Source organism: Scomber japonicus, chromosome 10 (genome assembly GCF_027409825.1).
Source record: "Scomber japonicus isolate fScoJap1 chromosome 10, fScoJap1.pri, whole genome shotgun sequence".
NCBI lineage: Eukaryota > Metazoa > Chordata > Actinopteri > Scombriformes > Scombridae > Scomber > Scomber japonicus.
The window spans coordinates 20,608,198-20,636,102 of record NC_070587.1 but is presented as its reverse complement, the minus strand read 5'-3'; the positions used below and the strand labels follow the sequence as shown (position 1 = coordinate 20,636,102).

At 41.6% G+C, this 27,905-nt stretch overlaps 1 protein-coding gene across 1 annotated transcript; it reads right to left on the bottom strand.

Annotated features, from left to right (window-relative positions):
- emc2 (ER membrane protein complex subunit 2) lies at window positions 1-26,589 on the bottom strand. Its single transcript, XM_053326327.1, has 11 exons — window positions 26,550-26,589; window positions 25,701-25,814; window positions 21,510-21,574; window positions 20,336-20,421; window positions 18,447-18,504; window positions 13,670-13,755; window positions 13,362-13,421; window positions 9,808-9,889; window positions 9,442-9,552; window positions 7,462-7,566; window positions 1-1,701 (listed from the first exon to the last, which is right to left on the bottom strand). Exons 1-11 carry the CDS (start codon window positions 26,587-26,589, stop codon window positions 1,615-1,617), a joined length of 894 nt encoding a protein of 297 aa, XP_053182302.1. The 3' UTR covers window positions 1-1,614.
- Window positions 26,590-27,905: the final 1,316 nt, after the last annotated feature.

Here is a 27,905-nt window from a genome sequence, read left to right as displayed (position 1 = left end):
TTAATCCAGACTACAGATGGCACTATTGCCTCAGAATGGTTGGCACTGGATACCCATATCTCATAATGATGACCCATCCAACTCGTAGACCACCTTTATTATCCTTTCACAAGTTTATAGATGACCTTTGCAAGTACAGCAATATTTACATAGGAGCTTCAACAAAAATGAATTACTCTGCTTCATCCTGTAACTCTTCAAAAAAAAAGTTTTATTTAGCCTCAGCCCTTTTCCTGTAAAAATAACTCAAGTCAGTTTATGCTCAAACGTCCCCTGGCTTTCATTGGTTCCGCCAGATTGGTGAGGCAAATCAAATGCAGACACATTCATCCACTGACCAAGGCCAGAGAGTATTAAAAACTTGAGAAAATGGCTTTCCACACTCCCGGCTTTGAGCTGGTGACCTCTCTAAATTTAAAAGCTGTCCAAAAAGACCATAAACTCCACACTCAAGTTTTCCATCAGTCAAAGAGTGAAATTATGAGACAATTGCCGTGACTTAATAAACAAAAGAAATGGAAGTAACAGCTGACCCTGCACGGCTGAGTGACATCTTAAGATGTTCATTTGGATCGATTCAGATTCAACAATTTACAGAACCAAGTGAACTGAGTGTACTGCTTTAACAGCAGAGGAAACCAGGACTGCCTCTCACAACACTAAGATGTCTTTCTTCCTTGCCTGACATGAATGTTCCCAGATTCATGAAAAGATTTTTTTTTCCCTTCTTTCCAACTTGTGGCGTGTTAATTACTGGCAGCATTCTCTGAGGCTCTCTAAACTAAAATGACAGAGGTGTTCTTCAGTGTGCTCAAGTTGGTTCAGCTGCTGTCTGGGGTAATTCAAAGGCAGGATTTCCCAGCTGGAACTACTGGGAAAGAAGAGGCCCTTCTTTATGCCCCTGCTGTTACCACTGCAGCCTTCATAATGACAAATGTCCCTCAACCCTCTCCAAGATAGTTATAACAGGTTAGAATTTACCAATACATGTCACTGCTGGAGGACATGGAATCTAAAGAAAAAACAACTTACTCTACACATAAGAAGACATATTATTTTCAACTCTGCAATCAGTCCTACTTTTATTAAGACATTTAGATAGATTTGACAAAAAAGTTTCATTAGACAAAGATGATCATCTACAGATAGTAAGGAAACAGTATGGGACTTCAGTGCGGACAGGTGGGATCTCCACAGTCTTTATAAATAGCATTAACTGTACAGTTTGTCATCTGGTCACATGGTTATAGCCTTAATGTTGTATTAGTAATTTCAGTTCAACCTAAAAGGCATCATGGACTGGGGTTGGATATGATAGTCCAGTGTGAGGGAATCTGGGTTCATACTACTGTATTTAAAACATGTTGTTGGGGTACTTGGAATTTTTTGCTGTAGATTCCAGATGGGTGAGGAAATCTTTGCACTTGAAGAAAACAAATGTTTTCCATTGTTCATGTCAAGTTCAATCAATTACAGAATCAAACTTGAAGGGATTAAAAAAAAAAAAAAAAGATCCCGTTCTGGTCACATTGCAAGGCTATTTGAGCTGCCATGTCACTCCAAGAGACTGTGTGTGTCATCGGGAGGGATTAAGGAAGGTGTGGACGTGGGTATCTAGGACATGGTGATCTGCATGGACTCCAGCATCTCCTCCACCGCCTTCACCGAGCACTTGTTCTCCTTGGTCCCACGACCAGCCAGCTGCATGTCAGAGAAGGAAGGTGAGAGGCAGGGAGACAGAGTGGGATGGAAAAAGAAAAAGAGAGAGAGAGAGAGGGGAGTGGAAGGGAAAAGAGAACATCAGGTTATTACGTCTCTCCCCCAACTAAAGTGATGGAGAGCAAAATGCACTTGAGCAAAGCCCCATAAAGGCTGTGAGAGCATCATCCACCTATATCATGACTCACAGACAGCGCAAAAACATCCTCATCCCGGAATACTCGTAGAGACAACAGTTCATACAAAGTTAAAAAAAATCTTTAATTGGAGGGTTTTTCCTCAACTGTTGAATAAATACCATTTCGGTTATGTGTGTATGTGTGTGAGCTCCAAGACAGGGTACCCACATGATTAGTCCACTTCCATGGCCTCTAGTATAGGAGTAAATAACAATCTAATTTCTGCACTGTGTCCACAGGGTTTCACAGGAAGTGCCACAGATTATAATCCATAAATACATACAAGACCACTCATGTGCACACATACTGTACATGCACACACATTTTATACCCAATTAAACTGTCCAACAGATAGGGGCATCCCCTCAAAAATGAGAAAGAATGACACAGAAAGATAACTTCCTGAACCTTGGGCAGGGGACCAGGAAAGAATAAAAGGTCAGTCCAATTAACCTAACTACATTCACCTTTATGGATTGTAATCAATTTTTCTGAAAGAATTTTAGAGAATACTTTACAGTTCATATAAAACTGGTGTGAGTTCAAATATAAAATATGACATTTCACTCTAAAGTACAAATGTTAATTTCAAGGTGGTGTCAGAGGATGTACAAAGTGATTAGGATACATCTGGGGACCATGAATGTCCCATTTTGTGCAAATCCATCAACTAGATGTTGAGATAGTTCACTGAATGAGTGAAAGCTCATGTGAAAGCAAGTGGCGCTTTATTAAAGGTCAGGGATCACCCACCACCAGCTAATAGGGTTCATCCTCTGGGGACCACCATTGTCTGTGAAAAATGTCACCACCATCTATGTAATAATTGTTGAAATATTTCAGTGTGGACCAAAGTGGTGGAGCTGCAACCCGACTGACTGAACGACCAACATACATTTCCATCCCTATTTTCTTTATTAAAAGTAGAGAAATTATTGTTTTATTTAGGTTATTATTGTTTAAATTGTATTCATTTTGAAACACTCACTCTGAAAATGTAAGATGAGGGAAAATAAAATATTTCAAAAACACACACACACACAGACACACACACACACACACACACATACAATATGAGAAAACAATTCAGCAAAACAATTAAAGCCCTTGATGTGATTACAAAACATTTCTGACTTTGGAGACTCCTAGTGGTAGTCTGAAAAAACAGTGAGAGGAGTGAATGCCAATACACCACACTTATAACTGCTGTTTAGACAGAAGCAGCATATCACAATCCAAGGCTCAACTCCCAACGAAAAATATCTGCTCCTGTGTGGAAGTGCTGCAGATATGTCAGCTACAACTACGGCACAGCTGAAACACAACACAGGGAGGAGGCAGCAGCATTGCAGTGCCCTTTCAATTAAATCATGAAAACACCATTACCCTGAGTCAAACACAGGCAGGGGATACTGTTTCAACCACATAGCAATGCTGCCTCTGGACAAGAGAGCACATTCTGTATGTCCTCCAAGGTGAGAGATGAGCCCCCTGAGACAGTGTGCTCACTTGATCAGACAGAAGCACAGGCACAAACACACACACACACACACACACACACACACACACACACACACACACACACACACACAATAAATAATCATTTCAATGCTTGAAACACAGTTGGCTGAAGAAATTCAAGTCTTGCGCCCTCGCTAAGGCCATCTTGGCTTCCTTCCAAAACCACATACGGTCCATCAACACCATATCTGTTTGTGGAATAACACACCAAACCAGACAAAACTAAAAGTTATGCTCAACATAAAACACAGCTTTTTTTATGATGTGAGGCATTTATGACTTTAAACCTCCGGTCCTGCTCAGGCTTCAACAAACAGGAACTAAATGCAGCCTAAACTCTGTTTCCATGGCAAAAGTTTTTTCCTTCCTCTTTTGCCAAACTCAAACTTACAGAGGGCAGTTGACTAAGGTGTACAATTGGCTATGTAATTTCCAAGTGTGACTCATTCTTCTAGATTTAGGGTGTGTGTGTGTGTGTGTGTGTGTGTGTGTGTGTGTGTGTGTGTGTGTGTGTGTGTGTGTGTGTGTGGTGGGGTAGCTATAATGATCAGTGCATTTCATTGCTGCCTTGCTGCCTAATGCGCCATTACCCTGGGCCCGGTAGTCAATTATCTCCTCAGCCTGAGGTGAGACCACCACATTAACTTCTGCCCTGTTCTCCAACAGTAGGAACAGACCAGACAGCTCCACATCTATTTAGAGCATCTGATAATAGAGTCATGACGCAGCGGGAGCTCGTGGTCCGTGACAGAGGAGCTAATCAGAGAATCTGTTTAGAGAGTTAGGGCAGGAGGGCAGGCCATGTAGGTCTGCTTTCAAGCCCCTTATACCTTCAATCCACACATCTCCATGTCAACTGTCCCCGCCAAAGTAATTACTTTTAAAAAACAAGAAGAAAAAAAACCTAAAAAACCAGGCCCCAGTCAGTCATGACCTCTCGCTGACATCTGCTCCCACTTGCACTCACCTGCCCACCTTTTTCTCACACTGAGGTATGACAATCACCAGGTACCGGGGACTAATAAAAGTGGACGACTGACACAATCAGCACTTTAAAGGGGCCATCAATCAGCCAGCACAAACCCACAGCAGCCTGCAGCTGTCTGACAGAGGCCCGCACCGCCGCTCCCTTTTAAAAGATCTCTGAAGTCATTTAACTGGAGGTGAGGAGGGAAAAAAATAAAGGGAGGCAACCTTACACCTTGTCATTTTACTTGTCTCACGCAACAACAAAAAAAACATCTACAAGCACACATGTGTCTGTGGTGCCAGGCTCACACACACACACACACACACACACACACACACACACACACACACACACACACACACACACACACACACACACACACACACACACACACACACACACACACACACACACACACACACACACACTCGCACACTCGCACACGAGTTCAAGTCCCAGTTCAAGCCCCACTATTACCAGGCAACTTAAACAAATACAAGAGGTTGTGGACTGGGGCAGAAGCAGGAGAGGGGGGGGGGGACGCAGCTCACCTCATGTTCCCTTGAGGACAAAGGTGTGACTGATTGAAGTGTCTCATCATCACCAGGGGGTTAAAAAACCCAGTACAGACAGACTTTTTAACACTTCGGCTTTGTCCACTGACCTTTAAGAGTAGCTCAAGTATTCCAGTCTGTCATCAGGACATCTCACCTGAAACTACTTTCCTCTGGGTCGCACGTCCTACCTATCACACATTCACTTCACAGACACCGATATAATGAAACTTCAGTCTCAAAGCTGAGGAGAACATATTAGACAACACATTTTATAAAAATGTTTAAAAAATACATGATTGATGCAAGTGTTGAAATCAGCAAGTGGTCATAAATCTCATTTCTGTAAAACAACAATAAATAAAGTTTAGTTACCAAAAACTTGTGTAAATTCTATGTTGTGTCAATGTCTATATAAAAATATATGTATATATATATATATATATATATATATGTATATACTGAACAGTTTAAGACACATGTAAGGCAGTGTTTGGGTACCAAATTGCTATCTGTTTGATTCATTACAGACAGCATCACCAAACACAGATGTGTGTTCCCTGTCTGTGGCTTCAACCTCTCCCACACCTCCTTGGCCATAAAGAAAATATTTAAGTAAGGAAAACATGTGCTACACTACTGGTTACGCTACTGTGTAATTGCTGTAAGAAGTTTCAGATGAAGTCACATGTTATGGGTCTGTTTCCAAGCTTTTTTGATGTACCAAAATACGGTACGCTGTGTGAAATCATAGCTAGTTTGAAATACTAATCTAAAAACAGACACATTTCAAGAGAAAAAGAGGACTTTTTGGAGATTGTTTAGATTTTGGCAGGAATTGGAGGATCTTTGTTGTCTTTTTAACTTGCCCTACTATTCAAGTTCAGCCTTCCTGTCAAAGCCTGATGCCTCTTACACCTTGACTCAAACAATGAAATATTTGGATGCTTAGTTCCCCCTAAAATATAAGCTTGTTTTTTAAACTTTGACCCTCTCCCCATTTTCAGCTCTGATTTGAGATATACATCTTGTCCCCTGCTAGGATGAAAGACTGTCTAAGACAGTGAGGTAAGGTCAACGAGCAAATTGATCAAACTGACGAGCATGTGGGCTTGACATCAGTTGAGACATTTGATTGACTTCTTTGGTGACCAAACCACCTCTACATTTTTCTTTTTATGAAGCAGAAATGTGTGCATATTCAGAGATAGCCTACTGTACCACTTCAGTCATGACACTACACTTCGCTCACACTCCAACTTAAAAGAACGAGTAGAAGCTCAGAGCTATTCCATGATGCATCTAACAAAATACGTAAAGGAAAGCAGCCATTCACCGTGAAGTCACACACACACTTTTTCCAACAGAAGTCTCAACATGTGAAATGTGTCCATAAGGCGAGGAGAGCCGAGTGTGGTGAGACGAGGTCTTTAGAGGCTCAGCGGGGAGCCTCTCTCTCTCTCAACAGGACCCACACATGCTGAGCGAGGAACCGCTTATTACATCTTTAACTGTCGATGCCCAAATAAGCATCGCATATGGCCCCGTATGGCAAATAAGATTTCTTTTAAAAATGCTTTTATACTTAAATCGCCATGACAACGGCATAAACCATTTAGTGATACCATCTGAGCAATTCCTCACTTTTTCCCCTATTTGATTTCCATGCGTGTGCAGAAACTAATATGTGGGAACACATGCAGACACATACATTTCCATCCTTTATCTCTCGTTTGCACCCTTTCATGCTATCTGTCTGGTGACAGGTCAGGGATCCTCAAAGGGACATACTTAAGTGCACTGACCAAAGTAATCCGATTAAATTTCAGGGACACATATCTGGCAAAATATCTGCATTTATTGATTCAATGCGGAATGCAGAGCTTGTTAAAGAGAATACTACAACACTAAAATGTAAGATTAGGCTTTAGATTTTTTTTGGGGACCTCCTAGATTCAGTTCAAAGGCACTTGTGGGTCGCTGAATCCCACTTTGAGAGGCATTAAAACAGACGACCCTCCTCTTCTATTGTCTAGCATGATTGTTGTCCTGGGAGATTCGGCTTGTGGCTCTGAGTGAAGCTCATCTGTGAAGTCCGGGTGTGGGATAAAGTCTAAGCAGACATTGTGGCCTTAAGTCAACACATTAACAGTAAATGTACCCAGACACACTGAGAGACACTGGGGTTGTTATTACAACGCTGCGAGTCAAATGCATCCTCCGGGACTGCTGTGCATTCAGGGGTCATTTGTTGGTGGTGAATACTTTTCACATACTATGCAAATGAAGGGGATTTCTGGATGTCTGGATATTGTGTGCAAATACCCCATGAAAGCTAAAAAAACAACTGAGGAATCATAAGATAATGTGATTAGTGGGTTTAAGCCACTGGTTGAATATGTGGGAACAAGCAAAAAGAGCTGTTTTTCAATACATGACACACACAGAAAATGTGGTGGCAAAAGTAATGAGAGTAATGAGGATGGTTGCAAGGATAAAATACATAGTAGTTACCAACCTTATAGGCTCTATTTATTTGAGTGGCAGCCCAAGCGGCGTACTTCATGTTGTCCTTCTTCACCTTGGCACTAACCTTTGGGCTGGCAGCGATGTGGCTTGCAGACTAGAGGAAAAAACAGAAAACGAGGGGGGGAGAAGAAGTGGAGAAGTGGAGGAGAGAAGAGGGGAAGGGGTGTTCTTATATCAAAACTTGGTGAAACAGCAATAAAAGTGTAATTGAGATGAATGTGCAACCACTCTTACCATCTACCACTCCACTAGTCATTGTGGCAGAATGAAGAGAAAAAACAGACCTTGGCCTGATGACACAGGAGAAATCATTTATGGGGAGGGAAAAAGTGAGTGTTTTAATGCTTCGTACGTAAATTGTCACTTAACGGGGCCTAATTTCTCTAACACCATCGATTCCCGGCGATGAAAGGACCTTGTATGTCTTCGGGAAAAAAAAAAAAAAAAAAAAAAGGAAAAAAGCCGCCGTGCAGTGAGAGAGGAGCGTCGTGTGAATCACGGTCTGTGCCTGTCCTGACAGCTCCCCTCCGAACCGCAAATCCCATGTCTTTCCCATGTTCCTGCCATCATCTCCACACAGCAAACCCCAGAGGGCTTACCCTGCCTGCACTTCAAAGCCCTCTCTACCAGCGTGCTGAAACTTTAACTACACACCAATCAACCTGGCCCTGTTTTTTCTTTCTATAAAATGGTTTGGCTTGTGTATTTTTTAGTAAGCATTTTCTTTATTTCTTCTTCTTTCTTTTTTTTTTAAACTCAAGAGAAACCTCAATTTGGATGATGTCAACCCAGACAGGCTATCCCCGAATAACAGTGTGTACCATTATGAAGGGGAATCCCCACAAAAGTGTTGTGAGTAACTAACCCACAACCCGACTGTGGTCAGTGCTACCAGGTCTTCTCTGGAACTGTCCAAGCTGGTGAGAGATGGTGAAACTTTCCTGCCCTTACGCTGAACTCCTTGCACCTGTCAAGCTCTGGACCACTGAGACTAGCTGGAAATCTGCAAGACACACTCTCGGCTCGATCTGTGACTGATAAAGAATATACTCCCGCCTAAAGTATCCATTAAAGTGCAAAGTGTCGCTGGATGACCTGTCAGGAAACCGTACAACGCCTGCTCTGTCTCACGACGAATTTGAAAGTTAACAGAAGCAAATGTCTCGGTGTGACCCTGCCCTGCTCCTCCTGTACTCGCTGCCTACACCTCGGAGTGGTTTCAGAGGGTACGGGGCCCTCTGTAGCTATGAGGTGTTTGGACTACCTGAAAAATCCCAGTGCAGCACACAGGAAAACACTGGGGCTCTCTGTGTAAAACCTACTTCCCCTCTCCACCTTTTATTACACGCGCCGCTTCGTTTGTGTTCTTATGTCAGGTCTCACTTACATATGATGCATTGGTGCTAGCAGACAACATCCTGTTTAAACAAATACGGAGATGAAAGGCTTGTTTGGCTGGGACTACAATCAAACTGGCAACTGGTTGGATAATTTGCTAGTGACAAAATGCTAGCAGCAGCTCTCTCTCTCTCTCTCTCGCTTTTCTCTTTTTCACTCCGTGACTACTTTATTTATTCAAGTCATAAACATAAAAAAAGGTCTCACCAAAGGGGTATTATTACTAAAATAAAGAGCTCCAGAGGGGCAGACTTTCCGATGCTGGAGTTCACCGTCTGAGTCAGCAGTGGACTGACCTGTCTGAGAGCCCCTTCTTCACTCCACCCCCCAAAAACACACACACACACACACACACACACACACACACACACACACACACACACACACACACACACACACACACACACACACACACACACACACACACACACGTCTTCCTTGACACACACAGTGGCCAGCCTCAACCTTGACAAACCACAGGGTTACAAAAAAGGTTTTTCTGTTTTTTTTTTTTTTCTTTCTCTCTCTCACTCTCTCTTCCCACTTTCTCTTCATGCAAAGCCATACTCACCATGTACAGACCAAACAATGCCCTCATGTTTCGGTTGTTCAGCCTCAGCGCCTGGGCAAAATACTTTCTGGACAGCTCCAGGTTTTCCAGCCCCCCCTGAGTGTACTTCACCTGTGTGAGGAGGCATTAAACACGGCCAATAAGTTGTGCTAAAGGGCAACTCAAGCAATGACAGCATGACATCTGAATAAGCAATACATGACAACCCTGTGTAAACATTTCTCCTTGCGTGAGGCTATATTCCCAATGACGTTAAGTGCGTGTCGGTGTCTCTCTGTGTTAGAGAGAAGGCACCATTCACACGCAGCTAACATTTATTCCACTTTGCCCCCATGCTCGATGACGGACGTCCAGGCGGGTACCTACCTCAGCGTACTGCTCACAGTACAAGTGATTGTGAGGATTGGTCATCATCAGCTCCTCCAGACAAAACGCAGCTTTTCCATAGCTGTGGAAATCACAAGGAAAACAGTGAGTCGATTGATACAGCTGTGGATGTGTCATCCTTTAGCTTCATGAACTGTGAAGTACAACATCTATGCCCAATAAATTTACAGGTATAAATTTGAATTGAGAGCTGCGGCGGGCATGGTTCAGTATACATGCAATGGACTTTCAGCCTATATTGCAGAGATCCACCACATGACATAAAGTTTATTTACAGGCTTACAGTAAAAGGTTACTCAGTCCAGACAGTTGGCAAAGGTAAAAGCCTATCTAATGTGGTGATTCTCCCTTCTTTGGGGACACTGAGAATCAATCTTGTCCGTTTGTGTGTTTTTTCAGCCTTTAATGTGTAGTTAACTACCTTCCTGAGGTCAGCACTACAGTATGAGCTGGCACACTGTGCCTATACTCAGATGAGATCACTTCTCAGCAGCAGACTGCTGAGCTGTTGACCTCACACTAATCTGCTGCCACTCCACTTCTAATACACAGTTTCCCCTTCACAGGACCAGGCCAAGACGAGCAAAGATACAGTATATCATTGAACACAAAGCTGTAAAACGTCCGTACACCTAACAAAAAAAAAGCAGACACAGAGAGACCGCTGCAGGAACAAACCTACAAAATGGAAAAGGGGCTATAATCGCTGTCTATCAGCACGTCTGAACAAATTGAACAAGACGTTTTTTGTAGCCAAGCTTTCACCTCTTTAACAGAGCTGTTTATTATTCTGCTCTGCCAGATTACACGCATTTCTGAACGTCCCTTATCAGCTAAAAGAAAAAGAAAATAGACCCCTGCTTACGTCAACAAGCCTTTAGAAAGATAGGGAGTAATTTCACTGCTTACAAGAAAGGGGGGAAATGCTCAGATGCAGAGTTGATTTTTTTTTTTTTTTGTGGGAACCAAATGGTCCAAATGTTTCCCGCCACAACATGAAGAACCTATCAGTCTATTTAAAGTCCTCCACGGTAACTAGCTGAAAGATTAACAGCACGGGAGGGAAAGGAAGGTGGGGACAGAGAAAGAAAGAAATAAACAGGGGGAAGGGGTTGTGTAGAGAGGGAGATCAGAGGGCTTGGAAGGTTGGGGGCTGCTTACAATTACCACTTCCTCTCCATAAAGACTTTCAGATGTGCTCGTGCAGTGGCCGTGGCCTGCAACAGAGCCCGTTCCATCAGCCATCGACCAGAATCTTGTACCGAGGCCAGACCATTACCTCGTCTACTCTTCCTCGAAGCCATCTCGCCCCACCATCACCAAGCATGGCTGTTCCCTAAGCTCGTTCGATACCACAGCGATTCAGCAAGGTTGTAGCCGCCATTACGTGTGAGACTGAAAGAGTCTTATTTGTTTCTTTTGGAGGTTAGTAAAACCATCAGCAGCGGCTTTCCCCCCCTATTTTAATACCGCACTCTGACTGCGTAGAAGACAAAAAAATAGATTAAGACAGTGAAAAGTATGTTTGAAAAAAAATATTTCTATTTATCCAGTAATTTTGGATGACCAGTCCAATTTTGTTGAACAGTCTCATAAGCTTGGTCAGAATGAAGCCAACAGCAGATTCTGTGACTGGCTCCGTGCAATACTTGCAAACACACAAAAGAACCTCCTGTCTAAACACTGCCGGTACAAAGATTGTTTTAACAGTGTTAACTCAGAGGCTATTAATTACATTTTTAATGTGTTAACACTGCTGCAACATCAACAATGGCAGCGTGGAGACACAGTGCTTTGTTTATTTTTAGCTCCCATGTTGCACAGGGAGGGAGGAGAGTTTATTTCTACTCCTCACTTCTCCATCAGCCTGTTTTCTCTAGCCTGGGGGGGGGGGGGGGGGGGTGAAAGAAAAGTGCCACCACCTTCTCCTGGGAATTTCACAGCAAGTGCTCTCTCTCTCTCTCTCTGCCTCCCGCTCTATCCGTCTGGAAAACAGTGGCGATAATGCCGGACTATCCGGAAGAGGAGGAGGAGGGGAAACAGGGAGTTTGTAACCCAAAATAAAGAAAACAAAGAAAAGACATTGACACGCCTGTAGATAAGGGGCTGTGGGAGTGAATGGTGTGATATTAGAAGTGTTGGGATAAGCTGGGAGATAATCCGCTCACCCCTGGATTTCCTCTGGCTACTACAGCAATAAAGCCTCCCAGACAAAAGCATGAAATATCCAATAAGTAGCCCTCTCACCATGCTACACATTCCTGCTGCTGCTGCCCTCGTACCGGAGCAACCGAGCAACCGTAGAGTCAGTGTGCCCACACACACATACAAACAAACCATAGTTCAACTACAGACACTGCTTCACTAACTTCTGAGCCCAAGACAATTAAGGAGGGATAAAAGGTGACACAAACAATATTATTTTTTTCTTACAATGCTCTTGTCTGTCTGGCCATTCTCCTTGGCAACTGAGATATCAGTGGGAGGCCGAGGAGTCTTTCTGCTCTCATATGTAGGAGAGGGGGCTTAAGACTGAAATCCTATTAAACTACTCTTATGTGACAAACATGGACAGGGCTCCATTCAGACCCCTGGCTGAGTTAGGCATCTCACCGCCTTCCATTGTGGCCATCCAACGGCCTTCTGGAGATCAAGCCATCAGTTTGATGTGAAGCCCTGTTAACCTGACAGTTGCTCCCTGTACATATGGATGCCTGACTTGATACAGATTACTAATGTGATGGGCAACTTTTATATGCTAAATATCTACCATTAGAGGAACAGTTCATACTAAAGCAACAGTTCACGTACACCTGTTTTGGGGAGGACATACTGGATATTGGTGTAAATAATGGAATCGGTTTATTTTAGAATGTATAAATTGTGCTGCACAGTGTTAACAGCTATTTCCTGACTATTTCTTTTTTCTTTCACTTAAAGAACCAACTCATATCGGTTGCTGATGATATTGTGATGCAATGTGAACTCGTTTTAATTGATCAGGAGGAAATTTAAGCTTGATCAGTTCATTTCATCTCTCTTATTATATCTCTCTCTTTTGAAAGTTGCTGTTTTGAAGTTTACACAAAAAATATTATTATGTAATCAAGGAGGGAACTAATTTTAGGATGCAAGCTTCAAATTCTTTTGGTGTTGTTGGAAAGGTCTTATTTCAGTTGTGTATTGCCTTAAATGGATTTTGAGTGGGTTAAAGCAAAACCACAAAGTATGTGTGCTATTGGATGAAAAATGCATATTGAATAGGCAAACAGACATAAAACATGCTAATGGAGTTCATTTGGCCTTCCTGTCACATCTCACAGTAATCCTGAATGCATCCATGAATACAGAAATGTCCATTTTAAAACCAGATAACAGCTTAGAAAATCATACTTGTTAAATTTTGTTCGTGATGATAAATAGCCTTTCTGGCTTTAAAGGATTTGAAAAGTAAATCATTTTTGTGGACATGTTATTATTAAGATATTTTGGTTGGATCATACTTTTGCTTAAAATTATAAAAGGTTATTTACTCATGTTCGTTGATGTAGAGCTCAGACAACTCATGCCACGCTTCTTGGTCCCCAACAAACCTGGAAACACAAAAGGACAATAAGTCGTCTCCTTCAAACATAAAATAAATGTAATATTACTTATTACAAAAACAATAACGACAGTCTTTCTGTTTTCAAGTTAGTGGAAAGAGTTTGCTGGCATTGTAACAACAAGTTGTGCCAGCTCAACTGAAAGCAAACTTTTTTAATTAAAATAAAAGCCAGGGTGGAGTGCTGGGGGGTGGGGAGTGCCTGACCCTCTCCCCCCCTCTTGTAGAAACACTCACTGCTCCAAATACTCATTGAGCTCCCGGATGGCTTCGGCGCTCTTCCCCTGGGCCTTCAGTATGGAGATCTTGCGCTTCCTCGCTGCCTGAAGAGTAGAGAGTAAACAGGATTAGGAACTCAGCTCAGAGTGTTTGTCTGAAGGGGGTGAGAGCATGACTGAGTGTAAGAATTGTGAGTGAAAGTGTCTACATTAGTATCTTTTCAGTGCAGCACAAGATTTGTGATGAGATTGAATCATTTCTTCAAGATGAATCAGCACTTTAGTGCATTACAACAACAGCCTTGAACATAAAAGTGTGTGTGTGTGTGTGTGTGTGTGTGTGGGGGGGGGGGGGTCACAAAAATTAAATAAACTTTGGCAAGTTTATTTGTTTCACCACTGGTCCATTTCAATTAATATAAGCCAACCAAGTCATTATTACAGATGGTTAGTGGCAATGTCCAACATGAGATGGACACACATTATTAGTCAATGTTTGGGAGTTGGAAGAAGTTCAGTGGCTGAGATAAAATGGTGAGTCATCCCCTTGACCAAGTGGGGAAAATGGCACACTCCCCCAAAACCCCAACGCCTGTCTTCCTGCCGGCACGGCACGCATTTAAAGCTGCACCAGCCCAACTTACATCAGCTGAAAATTGCTTTCCGCTTCGTTTTGATGTTGAAGTGACCTTAAGGTGGATTAGATTCTCATCAATCTGAATTAGAAAGTATTACTCCTACTGCTCTGACTTTTCCAAATGCTTCACCCACGTCCCCCCCAACCCTCCTCCTTCTCCTCCTCTTGGTAGTAAGTGAAAACCTTAACAGGAGGCTGCCGCTCCATTAGAAGTGCACTGCCCTGCCACAGCCTATTTTATTTATGGACTGGCACTTGATTGAGTGGGGCTTCCTCTCCTGCACTCATAACCAAAGCCACTGAGGGCTGTGTATGAGTCATGTCTAGGGGGCTGTAAATTTGGGACTCCTCTGACACTGCCATCACAAGAAATCCACTTATCCATCAAACTGGGACAGGGACCTGCAGAAGCACTGCAGCCTCCACTGATCATAGAAAAGACAAGCAGTATTTTAGCCTCTCAGAGGAGAAAGCATAAAAGCAACAACGTGTCCATGATAGAAAGAAAGACTTCAAAACACATTATTACCATCTGCAAAAGGGTGTATGTTTAGTATCACCTAAAAGCAATGTGAGAGAAAAGTATTTAAATGCATCATGAAGCTACAAGAAGCAGTGAACGGTCGAGTCATTATTTCCTTTTTTTTTGGTCCTCTGACTATAAAATAAAGATCACACCATTTAACATCCAGAGCATTTCACCATGAATTTGATGCTATGTGAGATTCTGGAATTTATACTCACTTCAGACTAAATTACAAGCATGTGGGATCTTTCATCATCCAACACCAAAAAAGGAAGCAGGAAAAAAAAAAAAAAAAAATTAAACAAACACTACAATGATGTCGAATGTGGATTTCTGCACTTGTGCGCTACTCCTGCCGTCACCACACCCTCCTCTCCTCTCTTAGTTTTTTTTTTTCTCTTTTCCCAGATAAAGAACCACTTGGGGCTCAAAGGAACATATGGAAGTTGGTAGCCCGTAGAGTCACACAGCACTTTATTAAACGAGAAGCAATTCCAAACCACTCCTCTCTCTTCTCCTTTCTCTAACTAATGATCCAGAAAAACCTGGCAGCGGGTCTGATCCCTCTCTCGCCGTGATTCTTTTTTAATTAGCGCTCTGAGGAGACCTTAGGAGTGAGGACTGGATTATTTACACCAACCCTGACTCTTTGCTACGACCTACCGCAACCTGCCTTTAATAATAACAACCATCACAACGAGGGTGGCACGATTTGTACATACTCGAAATTGGATGGAGCTAAAAAAAAGGAAGAGAAAGTAAAAGGCAGCACTAGATAAATATTAATGTTGCTGTTAAAGGTTGTTTTTTTTTAACATCTGTACGCAGCAGCAAAGGAGGTGTATATTTTTAATCATAGGTTATGAACCATAATGCTATTATTCATCTACTAAATCAAACTATTCCATTACTTTTGTGAATAGATGTATTGTGGTTGAACTGGGGGTTTAAATTTCAGATCACTTGACCCACACAAATATAATGTTGTATTACGAAGAATCTGTAATTGCATATGATTGTGGGTCAACCTCAGTAGTCGTCTATATGACCTCAGTGGCTCATTTAAGAAATACTAGCTTTTTATATTGAACAATTAGGGTGAAATGAGAAGGTTGGAACACAATATTAGCGCAATCATGGAGTCCCACTCAATGTTAAATAACTAATCAATTGGCAAGTGCTTTTATGCAAATGTTGCGGCTATCGCATGATCTAAAATACTCGCATGAAGAAATAAAAAGGTGGAAAAAAAATGCATCTACGCACGCAGACAAGAATTTCGCCAGATCATTGCTGTAGGTATTGGAACATGGCAAGCAATGGAAGGGCTAAGAGTTAGAAACATTTTTTGGACACCGCCATGGCAAAAAAACCTTGAGCAATTTTTGTTGATTCAACAATTTTGGTTAATGGGTACCACATCTATTCCACAGCCTGTAATTACAACAGCTCAGTTTCCAATCTCTGCTTCGCATGCTGGGATGCCTCGCAAGTCTTCCTTGTGGTCGCCAATTTTCCGCCATTTCTCAGGCCCATCCCCTGCCCGATTCTTAAGGGCATGTAGGAGAACATGAAGGAAGGAGATAGCCCCACGCTCTAAGACAGGTGACCTAAACGATGGAATCATATCATTGCTCCACAATCCACCGATTACACCCAAATCACGCAGGATGGGGATTGTGGGAAAAAGGTTTGAGGTTAAACATCCAAGGAACAGAGGAGCTATTTGTCTGTTTTGTTCCATTCCCGGCCCCGGGTTTGACTGACAGCCTATGCTCGCTAGGGTGGCAGTATCCAGCGTTCAGAGACCAGGAAACCGACCGTTCCCTTTCCGAGGATGTCCCTGGAATCCCCAGAGGATCTCTGCCATGTTGGGGAGGCGCCCTGGGATTCACTGAAATTACAACTCCCATTGTCAAAACAGTGGATGAATGTGAAGCAATTTGTTTCAGATTCAATTACTTCAACATAAATTTGCAGCAGGAAACCCACTTTGTATATAAAAATGACAGTGTTACAAGAAAATAACTTGATTTGTAGCTTTCACTTTAATCTTTTCTTGGATAGCATAACTGGGACTTAATCTTCTCAGAATATTTGCTCCGACCATCCATAATAATGGTTCATTGTCAGACATGGCATTGAACAAGCCTACGGTATAATTTAGAAAAGCAGAATATCACACCAATATTTATGTTAGTCGTGGTTGTTTATAGTATTCCCAGAGATGCGTAAACACAAGATTGAAGATTTTATAATGACGTTGGCTAGCAATATTTTACTTGGTTGTTCTGTGGCATTCATTTTAGGCAGCATTAGCATCAACTGAAATTTACTCACTTATTGAATGAGAAAGACAAAAAACTAAAGTCAAAAGCGCTCCGGTCATATTAACCTATAGGCTGAGTGCAAAAGGCTTTTACAACTCAACAGTCATCCCTTGCCTTTTAAAGAAGTATATCCTGTGACCCAGGGCACCTCTTTTAATCTTAAATATAACTTAAGGGAGCCTGCCTATAAAAACAATCCTAAGCCTTGCCTTAAAGGCTGACTACTTAATTCAACTTCCAACAGTAATAAAAGCATAAATAAATAGAGATGGTCTTGACAAAGAGGAGGTGGGAGTGAGGCAGGGCATGGTGGGAGGCAGCAGCTGTGGCTATCCACAAGGCAAAGCAAAGATGGGGAAGCTGTTCCTCCATGCAGCAGTGAGTGCAAGCAGGGTGGAGAGCATTAGAGTGAAGTAAGGTTATGTTTTTTCAGCAAGGTCTCTGTTTGTAGGTAGTAAATAGTAGACAATATCCAGAATCATATGTCGATGCTCTGTCTGTAGCACACTGCCAGCTGGGAGAAAATGTTTAATACATCTAAAAGCAATCCATATGTCAGCATGGCACGGGAAAGTTGTTCAACATCTTTGGGGAAGGGGGTGTGGGGGGTTGTAGCCAAAATAAATAAGGTCATGGTTTCTTTTTGAAAACCCTTTAAAAGATTTATTTTCTTGCATGGCCACATGTCCTTATGGAAACAATTAACAGCAGGTACATTATGTTACATTATGCCTTTTTTGGGTTGGCGGTGTGGGATTGGCAGAACACCGGCTAGACGTGCGAGTCATTTCACATGGTTGAATGGTAAATTGAAAAGAGAAGATAGCCAGGACAGAGCTTCAGAAAAGTTATTTAAGGGCTCGTTAGCGTTACCGACATAGCTCGTGGTGGACTTTGCACCTGAAGCCAATAGATTGCAATGGAGAAGTGAGACGGGAGCTCAGCGCTTGTTCGCTCGGGTTGAAGCTCTGAAAAGTCCAGTAAATCACCGACTTCAAAAGGCCAGAGCTTTATTTACGCTTTACTTCCACCAAACATGTCTGCCACTGACTAAAACCATGAATCACCCCTCACCCACCGAGCCCCCCCTGCCTCCTTCCCTTAAACACTTTTCAGTTGTGTGGGTGATAGGCTGATCAGCACTGTGGTTGAGGTCAGAGAGGCCGAGGGGAGTTTAACTTAGCAAACTTGCACCGCTAACACCAAAGTGCCTCTGCAGATTTAAAGCCGTCCAAAAAGCTGAGACCACAAGCGGAGGGATTTTTTCCCCCCCTTTTCTTTCCCTTCTTCTTCTCTTCCTTACCGTATTAGTTGGGTCATCTTGAAGGATGGCATCGTAGTGCTTGTTGGCGTCGTCATACCTTCAGAGAGAGAAAGAGAAAAAAGGAATACAAGTTTGTTTTTTAACTGATCCCAGTCCCCGGTCGTGTAAAATTAGGTGGTGGGGAAATCAAACAGAGTTCAAGGTAATCAAGTTTCTGTATACAGTGTTGCAGGTTTCTGTGATTACAGTGAGGCTGTACAGAAATCAGCGGTGATCTAAAGGGAGAAATAAACACTCTTTTAAGTTTAGGTTGCTGGTTGCGCAGCCGACATTGCGAGTGGCTTATGTCACTTCACAATGAGTCATGAAATCAATACAAACAAAACGCGCTGTTTTGAAGACTGTATTTTCATGTAATTGTATACAGTTTGATTCACCTTTAAACAAAATTTAATTGCTGCTTTTACATCTGTCCAGATCCGTAGCTAAAGCTGTTGGTTCGGTTGACTGTGCCTTGGCCAAAACATAATACCGCAATACACACATGTGAGTCTGATAAGCAACGATATCCAAGCAGAGCATCTCAAACTGTTGGCCCGAGCCCACGTGATTCTGTTTAAAAAAGGGGAAATTTATGAGCTGTAAGTATCAAATCATACGGCAAAGAAATCTGGGAATATGAGGCATGTGCACTTCACTTGTCATGTCAAATCAGGTGCTAAGGAATGATTTTAAAACTCTATTGTATCAGGGGCCGAACTGCAACGCTGACGGCTTTTTTTCAGCAGCCAAAGGCGGGGTCCGGTGATCAGAGAGTGTCCCGCCCACAGCCTGCAAACAGACAGAAGTAACTCTGGTTCCCATTAGTGCTGAGCAGCCCCACTTCCAGCACTGCTGCTGCTTCCCTCACATTCACTTTATTACTCAGCCACACTTTGGGAGATTTCAGATGGCACCAGGCAACCACTCACGAGCCACTTTGATTTGCTTTATTTATTTAGGAACAGTGTGTGTGTGTGCGTGTGTGTGTGTAGGGGAATGGCCTCGCTGTTTGAAACTATGTCATTCAAGTGTAGCACTGTCTGCTGCCAATTAGATCCCAGGGTGCCGTTTATTTAATCTGACAGTGCCGAAGCAATCACTCTCAATTATCACATAAACTCTGACATAACCGATAAACCAGCGACGGTGATCCCGGTGCGGGGAATGTTGAACGAGATAGTAAACAGATTGAATTACTCTTGCTTCAGCTCGGTGAGGACTAAAATACCCCCTGTTTATCTTTGTTGCTCACACTCTGTTCTGCTTAGTTTTTTTTTGTATAAACTGCAGATTCAGAAATAAAACACGCCACTGATGGAAGGGGGGGGGGGAGTGAGACTGTGGTGACATGTCAATATTTACAGGGGCCAAGACACACTAGCTTGTACAGAGACCAAAAACAGGACGAGGAAAGAGAGCATGAAAATAGGGAGGGGGTAAAAAGAGGGGGAAAAAAATAGAGACACAAGAAGTTAAAGAAGGAGGGAAACAACAGAGGAGCAGAAACCGAAAAAGATTGAGGGGACCCCCAGAATACCAGTGGGATCTGACCACTTCCTTCCCGGGAATCCCGTACTCAAGCTAAAAGGGCCACAGGACTACCCTGTGCTGAACCTTTTCGTCTCTCTGCTCCCCTCTTCTCCAAAAAGGAATGCTGGGCGATCCAATATAAACACACCCTAGCCTCACACATATATATACTGTACACACACACACACACACACACACACTGGTACTGGTACTGTACCACTTAGGATCTGCTAACAGTTTTTAGCAGACCACCCCCCACCCCCCCCAAGCCTCCTAAAGTACCATACATAACATTAAGGCTGTGTTTTTTTTTGCTGGCTCTTCTCCCTGTAGAGCGTTTGGTGCTCGGTGCTTACCTTTCCAAAGCTTCCAGCCTCATGCCCGATAATCGCTTCACTCTGTGGCTATCTGGAAACTGCTTCCTCAGTTCCTGTAGACAGGTCTGCAAGGATGTGGGCAGAGGAGAGAGACCAATTATAGTTGGCTGTAACGACACTTTTTATTTTATGCTCTTGCTCTCGCACACGTACCTCAACAGACACAAACCACCTGTCTTGAAAACGTCAGATTCAATGTTTCGGCTAAGTAAATTTAACGCACCGACTTAGAAAACAGGCTGACGAAAGAGGGCCAGCAGTCTCAGATGTGAAAATCTGCTGGTTACTGTGTTACTCATTTGGGCAACCACGCTTACTACTATAAAAACGGGAGAGCGAGGATGACTGTCTGCCATCTTTTTTCTTTCCTTATTTACATAGAAGTAACATTTTGATTGATTGCTCGGTAGTGAAAGAGGTGAGGAATGGTTATAATCACGTTCAGTGTTATTCCGAATGAGATGGAAAAGTCTGACCTGAATTGTTTGTGTTATCCATCAGCTCAAGTCTGGTCCTTCTGCTGCTTTTTTTTTTTTCTTTTTCTTTTTTTGTGTCTGGCAGCGGGGCTGAAAGGATAGCCAACAGACAACTAATTCTAATGACTGAGGTCTGCCTTCTCTGTACTCAATGAGTCACTCTTTTGCCAAAGGAGTCGTCGCATCCATACTGATTGTAGACCAACCATTTTCAATTACTGAGATCTCCTGTCCTTTTTTCTTTTTTTAATTTTGACTATTTTAAGAGCTATGAATATTTCAAAACGCCAATTCAAAAACATCACATTAAGCTTTAGGATGGCAAATAAATCCTAAGGGAAAAAGAGGAAAAAAAAGCAGTTGAACTCCATAAATGATGGCCAAGTTCAGCTAACACTTGAAGCATGCTCCCCCCCCTGCCCCCCCTCCGCTCATTTGCTACACCCTCTAATTCCAACTCTCAGCAAATTGTTTTTCCAAAGTACAGACAGAGTATTACCATTTGGCCAAATAAAAATCAGATTTTCACATTTGGCAGAGGAGAGGGGGGGTTGCTGCAAAGTAGGGAATGGCTGTGAGAGAGTGAACGATGGCTGTTGAAGCTCTTGTGTGTGTGTGTGTGTGTGTGTGTGTGTGTGTGTGTGTGTGTGTGTGAGGAAGCGCGGTAAAAAACTCACCAGAGCCAAGTCATCCCGACTGCAGTCCAGCGCTGCGATCATCACCTGCTCATAAATAATCCATACTGGGCAGAAGAGAGACAGACAAAGGAGACTGTGTTGACGCCCTTTCCATTCCACTGTCTGGTGCAACATGAAAAATTGATATATTGAACTGTACACTTGACGTACCGGCTTTAACTCTGTCCCCAACAGCTGCACATCATGTTTTTTTCATTTTTTTTTTCATTATTACTCATACAAACAAGCTTCCATGGTGTGAGTCAACAGCTTGAGAGCCTATCCAAAGAACTTTCCCATTACATTAACATGCTACATCCATTATTTTCTGTATGGACTACATACAAGATACTTGGACGTCGTTGCAATAACAATAAGCAACAGATGCAAAAACATTTCAAGTGCACGCCCTTGTGTTAAGGCTTTACAATCATGTTATTTATTTCCCCGCAGAGAGCTGGTAGTAAATTACTAATTCAATTTCAGTAATAACGTTACATTAAAAGGAAATTAAGTGTAACATCATTTAGGAGAATAAGTTGTTACATTTATTATAATCACCTCTCATTTTTAAACTGAAGTTGACCTATCTGAAAATGACCATCTGCCCCCCCGCCCATAATTAATTTTCCTTCATTATAAGCTGTCTTGGTTACAGTCCACACTAGTATAGATGACATAACATGGAAAAGGCAATCTTTCAAGATAATAAAGGAAGACAGAATGAAATCACAATTTGGGGGGTTAAATTCAAGCAACACTACTTTTTGGAGCAAAAAAACATTGCTAACAGTGTCAAAATAACTGGAAACACAAAACCAAAGCGGCAAAACCAACATTTCTATAAATACCATGCTGAAAGATTCCTCAGCCCTCATTCTGTGCTGTGTGACTGTGTTTACAGTGACTATAGCTCACGTGCCCGAGCAAATGTGGAAAGCTCCATGTGGTAGATTAAGAACATAATGCGTCTGCTTTCATAAAAATATAAATATATGCATATATCAGTTACAACATTAACACAGTAAAAATGTTATTTCATCAGTGGGTGATCTTTAGGTATAAGTGGTGTGTTTACATATAGTTGCTGACTGTTGTGAAGCTTTTCACCACATAGAAAATGAGTGTTTACATTTCACCTAATTACTCTCTATTAAGGAAATGTTCATCCAGGAGCCTAACTTTTACTAAAAATAGTGCACAACTCTGCAGCTTGTTTTTAATGTTAGGGATTAAATTGGCTATATGAGGAAAATGACTTTTTACCAATAATGTGAAACTGATGTGTATGCGTCACTGTGGAGTGGTTGTTTTTTGCTTTCTTCCTGCTCCACAATGCTCTGTGAAATTATGGTGGGAAACAGTCATACGTTTGGAATATTTATTTATTTTAGATTCATAAAACCAATCACAAGCAAGTCTCAACAATTCAGAACTGCTATATTTTTGTACTTGTGAAGCAAGTCAGGTTGAATGGCATCACTGACGCTGTTTACACTTGGTTTTAAAACTTTGTTGGTTTAAAACTTGGTTTGTTTGAATTAGCGATCTCTTATAAATCCCTCCTTTAAAATATACTTTTTAGGAGAGCCTTTCCTGATTTTAGTTTTCCTCAAATAGTTTCTATTTGTTTTCTTATGATTTGTGTATTTTGCTGCCTTGTGAAGCACTTTGTAACTTGGATTTTGAAAGGTGCTCTATAAATAAAGTTTATTATTATTCAGATGTGTTTCAGTGATCTGAACAGCAGACACATTGTTGTTCACACCTTTGTCTATCATGCATTTCGGGGGTGTCCTGCTGAACACTTGTGTTCAGGTTTTGTTATTGCCTTCGTCAGACCAGCACCAGATTGATTTCACACAGGCTAGCTAAGTAAAGAAACATGTTTCAAGAACTAATAAACATCTACAGACTATCTCAACTGTTGATAGTAGGACAAAGTCATTTGGCATTATCGCCCTGTCACCAAAACAACCACCACGTCCTGCAGTAATAACATATTTCTCATAACATTATTGTGAGGGATGCATCAGGACAGTTGAGCGTTTACACTACAAAACATCCGTAGTCAAATGCGTCCCAGGCCATCTCAGCAAGTGATTTGAGTGATGGGATCACAAAGTGTCTTGGTGGTTGTATACACTTGTATTAAGCACTGTCCACCCAAGACGTATTTTAAAACCAAGTGTAAACAGGGTCTCTAATGAGCACAACCATTCCATTTAACATGTTTCATGTGGTGGTTAGCAATAAAAAATTACATGTTTATAGATTTTTTTTTTAATTCAATCAACTGTAACATTATAACATGATGACTAATAGCTTGGCTACGGAAACCAATTAATGGAATTAATACAACATGTTCGACAGCTTTGACAAGCAAACTGGACATGTTGAGCCAAATGAACACCCCTGTTAATTGAAAAAGAATAACAAAGTCCAGCTCCACCCAAAAACTGACAGGCCAAAACAAACAAACGCCTGGAGTTTTTCTTGACTTTTATGATTCCAACCCTTGTTTTGATAATTGCCATCTCATTTCACAGCCAATTTAAGAGCTGGTTTCAATAAAACCATGGCATGGTAAGTGTTTATCCGCTTCTTTTAAGGACTGTATGAATCATAATGACTGGGGAAAAAAGGGAGAGTTTTATTGGGTAATGCAGCAGGACAGCACTGTTATAAAGGAAACCATGACCTTCGATATGTTTATGGTAGGTCGAACTAACTGCTGCTTCAAAAATAAAATGTTGAAGAAATTAACACTATACTATACCCAGTGCATTACTAAGCCATGCCTCCTGTTGCACCTTTCACCCCATTACAGTGCAGTGTTTCCCACAGAATTACATTCTATCTGTGGCAGAGGCTGACGGGCGTGTTGGGGGATTAGGAGGGGAGTTCCTTATACAGGGTATTATTAATAATATAATATATAAGGTGGTCAGCCATCTTCTCCGCGGGGAAAAGCCAACAAAAACCCTTCCTCCCATGCATGACTATGTTTTGATTCAAAGAGTGCATAGAGAGTAGGGGCTATATACAGACGTGTCTGTTGTCAGTGTGTTTAACAGAATGAGAGAGTGGGACAAAGAGGGGCTGAGTGAATCAATGTGTTGCATGCAGCTCTATAATGAAATAAGATTTTGCCCATTTTAAACAGTAAAAAAATATTTTTGGTTCATTATGAAACTGTGGCGGGCCGCAGGTTATTAATGGGAAACACTGAAATGTGTCGCCAAATATGCTATGGCAACCATTACTATATCTGGGTGGCCCATCCAAGTAAAGTCTGTGGGTGGGAAACACTGCAGTGTGTATTACAGTCTTGTTAACTGTATCCCTGCTCATTGTTTGTGTCTAATATAGTCATCTTTCCGAGTTATTTACTGCTTTTACTAGGCTTGCCCCATAAACAGTGATGATGAGTTGACTCGTATTTGTCAGTCAAATTACTACCCTTTCCTTTCAGCTGCATCATTGAAGACAGAATAACACTGGGTGACAGCATGACAGGCTGTAAATTTTTACAGACTCTTATCTCAAAATTACTTAAATATAAACCTGTGATGGAAATGAGGGATGATGGAAGCAGAGGATATGACTCAGCTCTAGTGCAGAAAGGAAAGTTGATTCAAGAGTAGTTTGAACCAGACCTCCAACACACCCTGCTCTACCATTCAATGTGACTGACAGTTCTGAACACAGTCATGCTGAAGAGAAACTTTTGTGTAATAGGATTTTCTAGCTGAAGCTATACAGGGATGTACATGTATTTGGGAATCGGATGATGAGCAATGGTATTAAAATGTGAATCTTGCAGGTAAAACATGAGACCCATGCAGGCTTTCAAGTATTCTACCATCCCCCTCTCAACTTTCCTAATTATCTGTTTTATGTAAACACTCCTATTTTTCTAGATTTTGCTTTTCAACACTGACTGTGTCTATCTATAAATAGTGTCAAGCTGCCGGTTGAGTAATCTCCCAAAAATCAGCGTGTTACTCCTGTTAAGGGTTAGATCCACATTTTGTTTGTCAGAAAAGCTGCAATTCTCTCTACTTCAGAGTTTACAGAGCCCAAATTTCATGCTACAAAATTAAACCCAGACAACTGCCTAAAGGAGCATTTTAAACATGTTGTCTAATCTCATTTTACTATACCCTTTAAGAACAAAATTGCACTTACTGTCATCGCCCAGTTTAGATGCATGTTCACAGATGAGCTCTTCACCAACATCCACAATTTGTTCACTATTTCTGCAGTTATCTTCTCTCCATTTACGCAGCTTGTCTCTCATCTCTGCGGACAAAGTAGTTGAACCATCAGAACAACTGTAATCTGAGTGAAGTATCGGCGTCAACAACAGTTTTCAACACACTTGCAATGCCAGGAGCTTTAACTACAGGGCTGTGCAATACAGGGAGGGGATTGTGAAAAGCAAGGCTGTAATAAAGCTATAACATTACTGTAATGTGCAGTGAGATTGTTCATTCATTTACCGACATTTAAATGTACGTGGACGACGGGAGGAAAGGCACTTCTTAAACTTAAGAGAGAGACTGTCAGAGAAACGAATACAACTTCATACAATCACGGTTGCACAAGTAGCAATAACGTTACTACTGCATTAACTCACTCATCATTACTGTGTAATATGTCTTGTAGGGCCAGAGACCTACTGCTACGTAGCTACAGCTAACGTTAGCCAAACGCTGGACGGCCTCTCAAAACAGATACGCGTCGCTTTCTGTTACATATCCACTATCAACTCCACAGCACCATCAGCAACATTACATTTACCGACTGTTAAACGGGTATTAGCTACTGTATGGATTATAAGCATGGGTAAAGCTAACCATGCTAACTAGCATTAGCTAGACCCTTTACACGCTGACTCCTTAGCTTCTATTTCCAGTTTGAGAGTGCGACGACTATTCTCCGTCCTCTTACACAAAGAGAGCCTCCAATGCCTTATAAATATAAAAATATATCTCAGTGACACTTGAAGGGTATGTATTTTATCTTTTGTCTTACCTTCCCAGCCAACATCGTACATTTCTGAAACTGACGCCATCTTTTCTTTTTGACAACATACGCCGTGCCCTACGTCATCAACTTGCCAACGGCGGGCGTGGCCTGACGTCGTAGTAATAATAATGATAATAATAATAATAATGATAATAATAATGATAATGATATTGATAATGATAATGATAATAATAATGATGATCATCATAAAATAATAAAAATAAAAATTATTAAAAATAAATAAATAATGATAAGAAGAAGAAGGGGATATGCTGAAATATTATATGTAAATATTTCTGTTTTATGTTATTATAATATAATTATAAATATTAGTGATTTTATTCTCATGATATATTATCTAATTATAACTTGCTTCAGTTGTAGGAAATAGTATTAGTTGTAATGGACATGGTGTCTCTTGTTTCATAATGTGTCAGTCAGATTAGTCATTATTCATTAGAAATGCTTAAATATTTTTATCAGCCAGTATAATTTAATATTTTGTCCGTGCTTTGCATGCAGATTAAGTGGAGACTGATCATTTGGATTTTCAAGCTGGAGTTGCAGATGCTCTGGCTGAGACAAGGGCCAAATGTGATTCCACTTGTAGTTGACATTTATAATCCAGATGATGTCGTTCTCATGCTCAATTTCCATTTTCATATAACTCGCCTTCTAAGTATTGGGTAGGACAGTTGGCTAAGCCTAGAATCTATCAGTTTCCTCTGAAAATGTGAAATGTGCTTTCCAAGCACATCTACCATTTTATCCTGATTTCCCTCAGGAGCCTCTGTGGATCTCATCCCTTGCTGTGTATGCTTGCACACTTCTCTCTTACCACATTACATACTTGTTGATGTAGACTCCAGCACAAACTTGCTTACAGAGACATTTCAGAGATCTGATGTCATATCCAGTGCCGCTCACTGCATATTGCTACTGTTATGCATACTTTGTCAATGTTCCACTGAGAAAGGGCAACAAGGAGGTGCTTTTTTTTCCGATGGACACTGATATTGTAAAACAGCCAGGCATCATCAGTAATGGGCAAGTGCAAGTGCACAAGGGAACGATAAAATGTCATCATCTCTGTCAGGGACACAAATAATAACACTGTGTACAGTTTAAGTTACACACCACTTTGGCGTTCGGTGCACTTGTAATTTTCAAGTCTGCACATGGCAGTCAGTTGATATGTGGTTGGGTTTTTGCTGGAACACCAAATACCAAAGGAACCACATTAAAACAATCATACACTGTCCTTTGGGGTAGAGGGCTTTCCCCTGTCTGCCAAGGTGCCACTGAAGGCCAGGGCCCTAATAGTGACCTGCAATAAACACCATGCGGCATGGGATTTTGGGA

Coding starts and splice junctions, on each gene's coding strand:
- emc2 (XM_053326327.1), bottom strand. CDS start 26,589: ATGGCGTCAGTTTCAGAAATGTACGATGTTGGCTGGGAAG. Junction 25,815..26,549: donor GTACGATGTTGGCTGGGAAG/GTAAGACAAAAG, acceptor CTTTGTCCGCAG/AGATGAGAGACAAGCTGCGT. Junction 7,567..9,441: donor CATTGTTTGGTCTGTACATG/GTGAGTATGGCT, acceptor TTTTTCCTCTAG/TCTGCAAGCCACATCGCTGC.